The sequence below is a fragment of the Zosterops lateralis genome, assembly GCF_965231275.1.
Source record: "Zosterops lateralis genome assembly, chromosome: 8".
NCBI lineage: Eukaryota > Metazoa > Chordata > Aves > Passeriformes > Zosteropidae > Zosterops > Zosterops lateralis.
This window is the reverse complement of record NC_139768.1, coordinates 25,741,710-25,756,097: the sequence shown is the minus strand read 5'-3', so window position 1 is coordinate 25,756,097 and position 14,388 is coordinate 25,741,710. Positions and strand designations below refer to the sequence as shown.

At 44.5% G+C, this 14,388-nt stretch overlaps 1 protein-coding gene across 1 annotated transcript in view; it reads left to right on the top strand.

The window, feature by feature from the left end:
• Positions 1–2,007, top strand: part of LOC310912063 ((E2-independent) E3 ubiquitin-conjugating enzyme FATS) — a gene marked incomplete at its 5' end in the record, with an annotated part of 59,967 nt that extends 57,960 nt beyond the window's left edge. Inside the window, 2 exons of the mRNA XM_083866275.1 lie at positions 862–961; positions 1,111–2,007. Of these exons, the coding sequence (XP_083722401.1) occupies positions 862–961; positions 1,111–1,149 (139 nt within the window). The 3' untranslated portion in view covers positions 1,150–2,007. The remainder of the gene's footprint in view (positions 1–861; positions 962–1,110) is intronic.
• Between the last annotated feature and the right edge of the window lie 12,381 nt (positions 2,008–14,388).

Here is a 14,388-nt window from a genome sequence, read left to right as displayed (position 1 = left end):
ACTTCATGCAGGGGAAGCTGCAAAAGCCACCAGGAATCTGTACCTGTTTCAGATGTGTCCCATTCCTCTTCTCTAAAATACAACCCCCAGCCAAAACAGGCTGCTTCAAGGACTTGGAATTGCAAAATATTTTGAGGAGAACCCAGAACTAAACAGGCTTTGTGCTCATGCAAAACCAGGGCTGTCCAGATTTCTCTTCTAAATCCTGGGAAATTTATCACTGATTTTAATGGAAAAAAAAATCAGAAGTCACCTTTTTAATGGCAACTCCTGCTATTTTTAGAACGGAAAAATTGTGTTGTCCTCGGTAAAAAGTGTTCCTAATGACAGTGAAAAAATGAAAACAGTTTGCAGACTTATAATGATAGTTTTCTTATATTTTAGAAAATTACTTGAAAATGAGTGCTTGATATTGTGTGGCAAAAAAAAAAAAAAAAAAAAAAAAAAAAAAAAAAAAAGAAAGAAAGAAAGAAAAAGAAAAAGAAAAAAAAAGAAAAAGAAAAAGAAAAAAAGAAAGAAAGCCCAGATTCCAGTTTGAAAGTTTGAATTTTGTTGCTAGAAATGGAATCCAACTTCACTGAGCTCATTAGAAGCTCCTGCATTGAAATCACCTGATCCCATCTCTTCCTTTACTTTTTTAATTCCAAAATTAGAATTTTCAACAAGATTTGAAACCAGCCAGATTTAGTATCAAACCATGATAGTTAATAATTCATCATTCCCGTGCCATAAATCAAACTTGAGTACTTAAAGATGCCCATTACAAGTGTTGCATGGAAGGCAAACACTCCCTACAGGAAAACATTAATTATTTGTGAGTCCTGGGGATGACATGAACTCCTCTTCCTGAATTCCTGACAGGATTTATGACAATTTACCTGAGGTTAAAAAGAAACAAGAAGAGAAACAGAAGCGGATCCTCATCCAGAGTAACAGGCTGCGTGTGGAGATGTTTAAAAAGGTGAGGGTTTCCTGTTAATTCTGGAGCAAATGGAGCCAGTAAATTTGAAGTCGGGGATGCCAACTCCTGTATCGCTAAAGATTTCTATCACCTCATGGATTTTAATGGTATTTTAAAGCACTTTTGCTTTTTTTTTTTTTTTCCCCTAGCAATTACTGGACCAGCTCCTTCACAGAAACACGGAGTGACAAAGGAGTCTCTTGCCCATCATCCTAATTGGATCTTGAATGCCTTTGACTGCTAGATAAGCCATAAAATTAACTCTTATCTCAATTACCTGGAGGTATTTTTCTTATCTTTGGCTCTTTTGTATAAAGAAGGATCATTTATGTTTCAATTGAAATTTTAAGGCAACTTTCAAGTAATCAAAAACAGCCTAAAAGGGAGCACAGCTGTTCCAGAGCATCACCTTTTGGTCATTTTACCCACAGGAAATAATTTTAAGAATTTTTAATGCAAATACTGAATTACAGAGGTATTATTTATCTTAATTTTTTTTAAAGTACACTTCTCTGTAGCAATAGCCCAGAAAAACTTATTTCTCTGAAATATTTTATTAATTGATTTCCTGTGAGTTAAATCCTTGAAGAAAACTGTTATTTGTTATGTTTAGGAACCAGTTGAAATAGCGTTACCACATCATCAGAGCCACAGCAGTTTCACATTAATACTTAACATTCCAAAAGGGACCAATATTTCAGCTTTCTGAGGAACTCCATTCCTGTTCATACAGTGAAACTACCTAGCAAGCTCTCCCATTAAAAAAAAAAAATTTAAATTTTTTGTTTATAACACTTTTTCCACATTTTTTCATTGTCACATACATTTTACTCCACTTCTGTGAGCACGAAGTGTTTCTAGAAATGGCAGATGAAGGAGTGGTGCCAAGAAGGATGTTTGCATCAAAACTTGCAGAACTCAAACCAGCTGTCATGTTTCCTCCAAAAAAATATTTCAATCTTTATTTGTACATGTTGGAAGTAAAATCAAGCGGCTCACAAAGCAATGGAGTTTATTTATGGAATAAAGCATGAGGATAATATTGATCCAAGTGCTGTGTTTTTATTTGGTGCTGTTAAATATAACACAATTATTGAAACTGCCTGAGAAGTCGTGCCTTTGTTACCCACAAAATCCCATGTGGAAAAAAACCACTGCCCCTAAAAATCACGGCAAGTGTTAAATCTTGCTGCATAAAGTTTGAGTTGAGGTTTGAATGAGGCAGGAATTTGGCCTTTGATAGTTCTGCTTTGTTTTCCTAATCCAGCCTGAGATGTAAGGTCAGGATTTTTTGGAAGAGGGATGTTTGTGAGCCACTGGGATAACCTCCAGCTGGGTGACCTGTGCTGGACACAGGGACCTGGGGATATTTTGTGCTCTGTTTCTGTTGGATTGTTTTGCCTTTTTGTGTTGCAGCTTCCCAGTTAACGTAGGAATAATGATGTTAATTTTTGCTCACAGAGAAGACAGAGATCTGTTGAACAAATATATTGCATTCCAGAAAGATATCCCCAAAAACTTACCAATAGTTCAATCCTTTGGGAGAGGATGTGGAAGGTAAGGCAGTGAGGAAGGACCTGCCAGCATTTTTTCCCTGAGAAACATCTTTTTAACCAAGGAGGTCATTCTGTACTGGAAACCAAAGCCAAGTCTGGGCCACAGATAACTCCAAGTAGAGCTCAGAAAAGGGACAGCAAGAAGGATTCTCTTTCAGGCTTTCATCCAGTTCTAGCTCTCAGTTCTCTATGACCAGAGACACTTCCTATAGAATCAGTGCCCAGATTCTCTTTTCTTTCAGTAGAAACTGAACATTTCTCCCCCTTGAGTCCTCACTCCCTGATTTTTTGACTTCAGGGAAATGCAACTTTCGAGGTTCATTCAAGTCTGTACCTTCAGGTGCATTATTTCCTGCACATCTGTGGAATAGAGGAATATTATTTACATTTCCCCCTGCTTTAGTGTATTCCCTCAGGTCTGCCTGGACTCTCACCCTAAAACCACAGCAAGATATTCTGGCACGGAGAGAAAACATTTAGAGCTTGGTATCCATGAAGGACACAGCAAAATAATAATTTCCCAGGTCCCAGGGATGTTCCCTGGGCTGGGACTGACACCAGAAGGGAGCCCCAAAACTCTTCCTACTGGGAATGAGAGTGTTTTCCATGGAAATCTGGCATGTATCCTGCAGGATACCCAGGAATTCAAGAGAGATGGATTCATCTGCCAGCCATAGGGTGTCCCTATTCCATGCCCATATGCAAATATATGTAAAAAACATACATATTTGACATGCTTCTCACTCTCTGGGAATATCAAGCAGAGGAGCTGATCCTGCTTGGAAATCATGGCACCCAGGTGATCCTTGTGAGGAAATGAGTGATGTGAACATTTCCTGGGAAGAGCAGCACAGGCTTCAATGTGGGATTTTACCCCTTGGCACCATCATGGATGCCCTGACCAGGGATTGACACCTCCACTGACCTGTTTTCCTTTCCCTCCTTGAGGACAGGGTACAACATTCACCTGCTGCATCCTCACCTCCCCTGGCACAGGAGCAGCTCCTCTGGCTCACAGCATAGAGCCACGTGAAAAAAAAAATCCTCTGTGAAAGGGTTTTATCCAAATGTTTTTATTTTCTCTAAACATGATTTTTAAAACCTGCAGGACCAATCTGTGGCAGTCTGAGGTGGAACTTCTTTTGTACAAATAAGCTAGTGAGGAAAATGCACGATGCAAATCACTGTCTGGGAATGTTTTACACAGTGCAAGACCTGTGCTTCAGAAAACCAAAAAATTATCTCTGTTGCAAACCTAATTTCTCTTTCAGGGCTTGAGAAAAAGAGTTATCTGGTACTGTATCCAGCAAACAATTCTGACATTCATTTCAGCTCTACAATCCAATCATTGTGATAGAAAATGGACTGTGCAGGAAATTGTCACTTCAGGAAAACAGGAGCCTCCCAGGAATAGCCCTGGACAAACAGGCATCAGCTTAAGGAACTTCAGAGTTAGGGACAAAGTGGTGGGAATTCCCTTTGGACTTGCAGACTCTTCAAAGAGCCCATTTGCCAGCAGATAACAGGAAAATTTGAGGTCACCCACCCTTGTCAAGCTGGAATTTTCCTTCTTGTCTGAGAAATTTACAGATTGAGTTGAAGGTCTCTGGGTGTTGTGCCTGCCTTTGGAAGGGACATTTCAGTATTTGTGACAATGCTGGTTTGGGGGCGGTTTGGGATGATTTGGGGGCATTCAGGCACAGAGCCTGTGTAGACTTGCAGTACATTGCCTTGGCATTGTCCTTCCCAAACACAAAAGCTCCCCACAGGGCTGGAATTCTGTAGGAATGGAAGTGAAGCCCACACAGGGAATGCACAGCACTGGAGGTGTGCACAACAGTGTTTGTTTGCTGACATCATTCATCTCACCTGGCAGAAAAACCTCTCCAAGGGTTGGAAATCACTGTAACCTAAAGGACTGAGGGTTCCAGTGTTTTGGGGATTTATTTAAACCCAAATATTTCCCTGTGTATGTGCATGCAAGTCATCAGTTACATCTTGCAGTTGACTCAGCTGCTCAGATAGATGAGGAGAAAGTCTGGGTAAGATTTTCGAGGGGTTTTATTGTTGGATATCTGGGACTGGTCACGTTAGTGTAATGTTTTCTTGGAGAGAGATGATTTATAAAGAAAATAACACAAAGCAACACAAAAAAGCAGGGATAAAGCTCCTGGCAGCCCTCTCCAGAGGAAACCATTCCCTGATACAGCCCTTGCAGTGAGAGCTCCATGCTGAGAACACAGCTTGCCTCATCTGCAGGGGGGTTGCCCCTTTGACTGCAGGGACAGAAGTGCCTGTGTGCTTTGAGGGCTGGGTGATTATCTCCCCCAGAGCACTGAGTGGCCACTTGTCCCTGCTGGAGCCCATCAGGATGCAGGGGTGTCCCACAGGGTCACATTTCTCCAGGCACTGTGACTCCAGCCTGTGTAGTTCCTTGCTGGTTTGGGATGTGGCCGGATCCTGTGGGATCCCCCTGTCTTGGCTACGGGTCAGCACCGGGAAATGGGGGTTGGAGAAGTCCCAGCCATTCCTCATCTGCAGCCCCCTGAACAAAAAGGCATTTATTTCAACTGAAATGCAAATTTACCTGAGCATAAAACCAGATCAGAATGAAAGAAGCTACAGAAAATCCATCATATTTACTATTGGCAGAGGAGCTCAGTACATAGATGGAGATATTTATTAAGGTTTGGTTTAAATATGTGTCTATTTATACCAAAATCACAAAACCCCTTGCCCAAAATCTTTATCAGAGGGAGGAGCCTGTGCTGCCTGTGTGGTGCCACTCTGCCCATGGAGAATGAGGTGCCAGTGTTGGGTTCTGGAAGGAGAATTTGTCTCCAAGCTGGAGGTATTTCAGGAGGTCATGGTTTTATCCCTTGCATTTTCAGTTTAGCTGTGACAAAAACTGTTGGAATTGTTCCCTGTGAGGGTTCAGAGGCCCTGGCACAGGGTGTCCAGAGGAGCCGTGGCTGCCCCTGGATCCCTGGAAGTGCCCAAGGCCAAGTTGGAGCAGCCTGGGACAGTGGAAGGTGTCACCATAGCACGGGTGACCCTGGATCAGATTTAAGGTCTCTCCCAACCCAAACCATTCCAGGGTTCTGTACAAAACCTCATTTTTATGTTAAGGATATAAACCATCCTCTCTTTTTTTAGGTCAAGAATTTTACTTTTCCGAGTTCTCCTTGGCTCCGTACCAAAGCTGTGGGAGGTAGAATTACTTAATACTCAATTTAGATGACCCACAGAATAAGATAATGAGGTGTATCATCTCCCTACCAGCTGCAGAGTGATTAAAAAGTAAAAATTAAAAATAAAAAAAAGGAGAAGAAACTGCACCAATTTTCTCATGGTACACAGAGTTGTATAAAATTATATAAAATAGGAGAAGTGCAAAAAAACTGCTTGAGGATGCTGTTGCATAGATAGGAATATGTAAAAGAGCTCTTAATTGCAGAAATTTGGTGGGTATTTAAAAAAAATTGTCACAGGATGTATTTTTAGACTTTGTGTTTAAAATACTTTTATTTTCTGCAGTATCTTACCATGAGTAGACTTCAGTTAATATATAATTATAGGGTACAAACACCTATCACAGAGAGGCTGCTCTGTAGTGCTGGAGTTATTTCAAGTCAGCAACTGGCTTAAGAAATTGGTATAAAATAGCAAAAAAACTTTTTGAAAACCACTCTAACTTCTTGCTTGGGCCATCTGCTATTTCACCATCTAATGGGCTCTTGCAGCTGTGCTTGAATGGGGAGACGTCCATTTCTATTTCATGTTTCTGTGGTTTTCCAGAACTTCTCGTGCCTTAAAGTGAGCACTTTGTATCTATGATGTGGGGAAAATTAATAAAACTCCTGCCCAAAGGGTGGTCAGGGGAATAGTGTCCAGTCTGAATGTGGGCTAATTTTCTGATTGCCTGATAATGGTGTCTGGAAGGAAGGGCCCTCAGCAGTCATTTAATTTATTGTGATATATAACTGTGGCCAGGGAGTCAAACAAAAACCATATTGAGGACAGAAGTCTGGTTTTGTAGCTGGGTTGTCCTCTGAAATTGTGTCACTGCGGAAGGAGGCAGGGAAATGTGCTGGAGACAGATTTTGCCAGGATTTGGGGGATAAATGTTGAGAAAAGGGCCATGTCCTGGGTAAATCCCAGGCTGGCTGCACATGCAGCTGGCTTTGAACAGTCCCAGAGTCAGGGAGTGGGGTGGGATGGAAGGGACCTTAAACGTATCCAGGGCCACCTCTGCCATGGCAGGGACACCTCCCACTGTCCCAGGCTGCTCCAAGCCCCAATGTCCAACCTGGCCTTGGGCACTGCCAGGGATCCAGGGGCAGCCACAGCTGCTCTGGGAATTCCATCCCAGCCCCTCTCTACCCTCACAGGGAACAATTCCAGCCCAATATCCCATTCATCCCTGTCCTCTGGCAGTGGGAAGCCATTCCCTGTGTCCTGTCCCTCCATTTCTTGTCTCAAGACCCTCTCCAGCTCTCCAAGGTTTTAAGTTCTCCCTGGATCCTCCTCCTTTCCAGGTGATCTCTCCCAGCCAGAGCAAAGGGGCTCCAGCCCCTGTTCCTGGAATTATTTGGGTTAGAAAAGCCCCCAAAGACCATCAAGTCTCTGAGCCCAGCAGTGCCAAGGCCACCACTAAACCATGTCCCCAAGTGCCACCTCCTGCTCCCCACAGCCCCCCATGGCAGCCCTGTCCTGCCCAGCCCTGCAGGGATGGCAGGGGCAGTTTGTGCTGTAGATTTCTGGTTTTTGGGGGATAACCCCGAGCTTGGATATGGATATGACATCCACCCAAGTTCTATGTGAGTTCTCCTCCAAGGAACACCGGAGGAATCAGTGACTAGTCCCCACTGAGTGCTGCCAAATCTGCACTGACCCTGGGAGCACATCTCTAATCTGGGGGTTTGTCATTAGGTGAAAATGCAACTTTGAGGGCTCATTGGCCTAAATGGAATTATGTACTGGCCCAAGTTAAACTTGATGTGAAAGATGGATAATTATGGGCTGCCTGCTCTGTCTAACACCATTAGCTGCTGTTACAAAACCAACATTTGACTCCTGTTTGTTTTACTTTTGAGAGGTTTTGCTCTGTTTGGGGCTCAAAGTTGTGCAACACAACCTAGAAGAAAATGCCTGTAATAAAGAAGCTCTGTTTCATTCTTCCCTTCATAAATAACAGGAGATTAAGACCTAATTGATTTCATTCTCCTGTGATGGATACCACAGTAATTTTTAGTGATTTCTCTCAAGTTTCCCATTAGGAATATTTATTTTTCTTTAAAAATGCCCCCAAATATGCTGTCTTCCTAATTTACTGCCCCAGCTTTTATGATGATGGATGTTGCATTGTTCTGTGGCTTGCAGAGGGCTAGACAGGAATATTAAAAATATACGACTTCATGATTTTTAGTCTGAGTTGAAGGCTGTCCTCTTGTGAGACATGTAAAAATTTGTGGCTTTTCTTTCTTTTGTTTTCAGAGAGACAATGAAATTTGAGGCAACAGATCAAAGCACTTATTCTCAATGTCTAGTCTGGAGTAAAAAAACCTCCCAAACTCCCCCACATATTTAATGGGTTATTTGTGGGATTTAAAGGGATTTAAGCACAGGACACCTTCCTGACATATTGTCAGGAATGTCCTGTTTGATATAAGGATTTTGCTGGAAAATCTTCACTTCTCAGTACTGAAATTTGTGGAAAAGCCTAAAATGATGTTTCTTCCCCCATGGAGGTTTAGGGCTGTGCAGACATCCCAAACATTGTTTATTTGTTTATTTGTTTGGGTTTTATGAAGGTTTTGCTCATTTGGTACTAAAACAGAGGAATTTTCAGCTCATGGGTCTTTTTCCTCTTCCATGGGAAGGCTGGAAGAGGAAAATGTTGATGGGTAATTGGTAAAGCTGGGCACCAGGGAATCACAGAAAATCCCAAGTTGGAAGGAACCCACAGCAATGATCCAGTGCAGCTCCTGTCCCTGCACAGACCCCAGCAATCCCATCCTGTGTATCCCTGGGAGCTTTTTCCAAACACTCCTGGAGCTCTGGCAGCCTCGGGGCCGTGCCCATTCCCTGGGGAGCCTGGGCAGTGCCAGCACCCTCTGGGGAAGAACCTTTCCCTAAAATCCAACCTACACCTGCCCTGACACAGTTCCAACCATTCCCTGGCTCCTGTTCCTGCCACAGATGGGAGCTGCCCTCTGGAGGAGCTGCAGACCCCTATGAGGTCTCCCCTCAGTCTCCTCCAGCTGAGCAAACCCAGTGACCACACATGTTCCTTTTCTGGCCTCTCCAAATCCTTCCCCACCTTCACGACTCTCCTGTGGACACTCTGATAGATTCCCACCCTGAGCCCCACATTCCTGGGATGTTGGGGCTGTGGGGTCAGGGTTTGGGGGAGCAGGGGTGCCCCAGGGTGGGGAGGGTGCTGGTGGTGTCTGTGCTCATGGGGGGCTCAGGGTTTGCCTGGCCCAGGGTTTGTGTTCCAGGAAAAGATCCTATGAGGTTTGGGGATTTGTGTTTTAACTGCTGAAGAATTTCAGGGTTGCTGTTGTTGCTGTTGAGGTCCTGGGTCCTTGCAGGGGTGGATTTCTTTGTTTGCTCTTCCCTGAGCTCCTCTTGGCTTTTTCACCCCTGGCCCTGTGACAGCCGCCTGCAACGGGCTCTGTGCAGCCTCCCCATAAAGAACTACACGGAGCTTAATCAGCATTAAAGCAGAGCTGACTCCCCTGCCTTGCTAGAGAAAAGGAGCTGCTTTCCAAAATTCTATTGTCCTTGGAGCAGCAGGACAAACTGGGCAGGGAAAACAGGAGAGGAGGAATGTGATGGCACTCAGCATCAGCCCTGCTGTCCTTCCAGGTACAAATGATGCTGGCAGGGAGTGCTCTCCAGGCACAGCTGAGTGGAAGGGGTTTGCTCTCTCTGACTGTGTTTTATCCCTGAGACACACTGAAAATCCTGCATCTCCTTTATAAAATGCATAAAGAAATTCAGCATGGCTTTGTTGGTTTTGTTTATGCTTGAATTTAATGTTACAGTGGTTTATCACTCAGACAAGGTAGGAGTTGATTCAGTTTTTTCTTTATTAAAAAAAAATCTGTTTCAAAGATTTCTTGTTATATCTTGTTTTGCCATAGCAGTGCAAAGCTCTCTACAAAGGACCATTTTACTCCATATAGCTGCAAAAAATCCCAGCTTACCAAGTGTGTCCTTTTTATTTGTGCAGCAAGGGAGAAACTTGAGTAAATTCTTGGTTCTCAAAGTCAGAAAATCCCAGACTGGTTTGGGTTGGAAGGAACCTGGAACATCATCCAGCCCCACCCCCTGCCATGGGCAGGGACACCTTCCACTATCCCAGGTTTGCTCCAAGCCCCATCCAGCCTGGCCTTGGACCTTCCAGGCCAAGAAGCCACAGGATCAGCCTGTCCCTGTCCCTGAGCCCTGCTGGATCCCAGCTGGGCACTGGGAGCTCTTTATTTCGGATGAAGAGATGGACCAAGGCCTCATGGCCACTGGAGGAAGCTGCTCTGGCTGCAGCCAGGCACTGGCTGCTCTGCCCCCTCTTGCTGTTCCCAGCTGCCTTGGCCAACTCACAGTTTTGGGACAGAAATTCCAGCTGAATCCAATATTATGGGGCCTTTAGGGCAGGCAGGGAAAATCCTAACCAAAGGAGAGCAAGGCAGGGATGAATTTATGAGTAACAGAGCAGTGAGATGGCTGATCTTGCATTGCATTTCCCGGGTGTCACAGCGTGGTGCAGACTCACTGTACTGCTCACAGGGAATGCATGGAGGGTGGAAACCTGCCCTTGGAGACCGCGAGATCCACAGAATCCATCCCTCAAGTATGTGCAGCAAACAGGATTTACAGCCAGGGTTTGATTTCAGAGCTCAGCCCTGGTGGATGCTACTCCATGTCTGAAGGCTGGGGCAGAGGTCTGCAGAGCAGAGCTCTGTGGCTAAAGGTCAGCCTGAATTATGCTCTATCTATGCCTGTTAATTATAGAGGACTGTAATCTGCCACTGCAGTCACAATTCAGCAGGATCTGGATTGTGCAGAGAGTTAATGAAGTGAGGGAGGACTGGAGACATGAAGTCTCAGCAGCTGGCCGGGGGACACACAGATTTCAAAGGGAACAGCTTTTTTGTTTTGTTTTGTTTACTCTGAGAAGGAAAAACTTTAGCCTGGAGGCCCCAAAACTGTAGATCCCTGTAGCTAAGCCCAGACAAGTCCTCATGCATTTTGGCACATAGGGGAATGAAAAAAAAAATCTGGATAATACTCAATGCTGTGATTACAGTGAGGTTTCCTGGATATCCAAGAGGAGATCACAGCTGATCTGGGAAGATGTGAGAGCAGTGTTACAGAGGTGCTTTCTGCCCAGCAGAACCTCTTATCTTGAAATTGTTCAGCTCTCTGAAGTGGATTAACCTCTCTTCATTTAACTCTGTTAACACAAGGGATGCAAATCCTGCTCTGCCAGAGAAGGGCAGCAGACAGCTTTCCTTTTCCAACTTTTTTTCCTTTTCTTCCTTTTCCTTTCCCTTTTCTCATACTCCACACCCCATAGCATACCATAACCCATCTGACAATTAATATTAATTAATTTACATTGCTTTGGAACAAACATTACCAAAGCATCACAGTATCATAGTCTGAAGGATTTCTTTACACTTTATTGTCACTCCACTCCCTTATTTTCTTCCCTGTTGTCTCCATCAGTCACTAATTCCTTCTCAAAACTCCTTCAACCAAGGGGGAAGGAATGGAAATTCATGTTTCCCTCAGTGCATCCTCCTCCTTGCCGGTGTGTCTGTGTGTTCAGCTTGTTTCCAGGTAAGTTATTCCACACTGCTCCCCTCCTGATTGCTCTGCTCTGGGCTGACCTTTCCGGTGCCATGTGAACTAAAGTGCCTCATGAATGGGTAATTTGATAAGCAGAGGCCCCGCCAGCCGCCTGTGTTGTCACACGGTCAAATATTCATCGTTTCGAACCGCGAGTGCCCTTTACATGGAATTACTTCCCCACCTAAATGCGAACTGGGGGTTGAGCTGCCTCGCTGTGACCTGCGACGGGGACACGGTGACAAGAAGGGTTCTGCCCGCGGTTCTGCCTCGGGAATGACAACGGGGAGCGATTAATGCAGGGCACATTCCTGCAAGCATCTCCAATCCTCACATCCTCCGCCTAAAAAATGCCTGTTAAGCGTTTCCAAAGCACTCCCGGGGGAAGTTCAGTTCAGAGGCGGCCCTGATAGCATCTGGGAGATCCTTGTCACTTCATTCCTTGGATGTTCCTGCGGCCACAGGTGACCCGGAGCCCCAGGACGGCTGTTCCTGCACACACCTCCAAGCACAGCGGTGCTCCAGCAGCAGGATTTGTTCTCCCCAGCTTTTATCGAATGCCTGGCTCGCTTTTCCTGCAGAGGCTCAAAGCCAGGAGCAAACCAAGCACCCCGCGTGTGCCAGCCTCTGTCTGCAGGAACAGAGAAAAAAGGGTGCTGTGTTCGGTTCCCCTTGCCCAAGGAGGTAAAAACTAGGAATAAAAAGAGGATTTACCTGTTCTGATGTTGTTGCTACTGCAGGTGAGCTCTGAACTAGCACACAGGGGAGTGAATGCTTGGGAAGGAGAAGCTTCTTGGAATTGAAGAAAAATTAAATACATACAGTAAGCAAGATAAGGAGATAAAAGTGAAGGGGGGAGCATAAAAAAGGAACAGCAAAAGATAAAAAGGTAAAAGCAACCCCAATAATAGTGAGACACCTCCACAACCTCTCCTTCCATTCCTCTTCTCCTGAGAGTGCTGAAGAACAAAGCTGGGATGGATGGATGGATGGATGGATGGATGGATGGATGGATGGATGGATGGACGGACAGATGGATGGACAGATGGATGGATGGATGGATGGATGGATGGATGGACAGATGGATGGAGGGATGGATGGATGGATGGATGGATGGATGGATGGATGGATGGATGGAGGGATGGATGGATGGAAGAATGGAGGATGGATGGATGGATGATGGATGGATGGATGGATGGATGGATGGATGGATGGATGGATGATGGATGGATGGATGGATGGATGGATGGATGGATGGATGGATGGATGGATGGAGGAATGGCTGTGTGGATCGATTCCCATGATAATCCTGGATAATCAGAGCTGTGTCCCCCTTTGAAGCAGCTACACCACCTGGATGCAATTTCCTGCAGGGAAACTCAGCCTTGTTGTTCTGAAGTGGATAAACCAAGCCTTGTAAAACTGATTGTGGGAGGTGCTTTGACATGAGGAATGAAAAGGCCAGGCCTGGCCTCTCCCTGCACATCCCAGTGAAGCAGGGGCATTTCTTATTACCTGCCCTGTACCGGGGGGTCTTTTTTTTCCCCACTTTTGAAACTGAGGTGAAAATTGTGCTGCTGTTCTCCAGTAGTAGCTGTAATTCAGTAGCATTCTTACATGGATGTTGTTAATTAAATATTTGGGGCTCTTTTGTGGTAAATTATTGATTTACCAACTTCTAGCCCATAAAATTAAAATGGTAAAAGGCAACAGTTTCTTTTGGGGGGAGGAGGAGGAAAATGCCTCTGATAATATCTACTTCATTCATGCTAATGAATGACCAAGATATAACTGGCTCCACATTCTCTGTTAGCAAATATTGTTACTCAGATAAAAGTACTAGCACTGTAAAGAAAAGCCTTGTAGGATTACCAAAACCCTATGTAGAACTCTCTAGTTCCCTTTAACTAATTTTTTTTTTCATTAAAATGGGGAAAATACCTTCAAAGACCAAAGATCTCTACATGGCTTTCATGGTGGCCTTCCACAAAGGAGTCTTGTGTTTGAATTTTAATGTTTTTAACCAATGTTCTGTGTGGAGCACATATGTCCTTAATGAGAGAGTTGATGCAGTTCATTAGTTTATATTTGAGGGATGAAACGTTGCTGAGTGTAGCTGTTAAATTGTAATTGGTAATGGCCGAGTAGGGAAAATTCAGCATTTGGCTGTTCAAAGTTCCACACAAGCTAATCCCAGACTGCTCCCAAGGAGAGGGAATACAATGAGCAAAATGTGAGGTGTAAGTGTAGACAAAATTCAAATTTCAGAGCAACTGGAGGTGAGCCCATGGGTCTGGTCTGGGCAGAGGGGTAAGAGGTGAAAGGTGCTGTTTAAGCAGTTGATGAGAGCCCTTCCTGCACGTTCCTCATGATCCCAGCCCTTTTCCAGGTTTGTTTGTGCTGGGATGACCTGGCATTAGCACAGTTAGCCCTGGATGGCTCAGTGATGCTGCCAGGGCACCTTGCCAGGCTCCAGTTTGGGAATTACAGAGGTTGTACCCCTGGAATTTCTGGCTCATTTATCCCCAGAGCTGATGAAAAGTTTAGTCTGGATCACTGGGAATAATCAGCATCCTCTGCTCCAGAACAGCCCCAAACCTGTGCTTCCAAACACCATTTTTCAGTGCGATTTCATGGCTCTTCTGCCTGCTGGCCCACAGACACATCTCAGAACACTTGTGCCAACTGTCTCATGCACAAGGAACATGGAGCCAAGCTGCAGAATTCAGTATCAACATCCAAACTGTGAGATTTGGGAAGAATCTTAGTAAATTAAAGCTAAAAACTGCACAGTAAAACTCTGTGAGGATCTTCAGGATTAGATTTTATTTTTTTCTGCTGCTCCACAGCAACATGTGGGCATTACATGTGTTTTGGTGGTACATTAAGGAGTAGATAATCTGTATTTGGTTATTCTCCCAGACAGTCAGTAATAATAATTTGAATGAGGGAGATTTTAAAAAATGCATCTGGCAACTCTGTGGGTATGTTTTGTCGTTTGTTTTCTTTTTT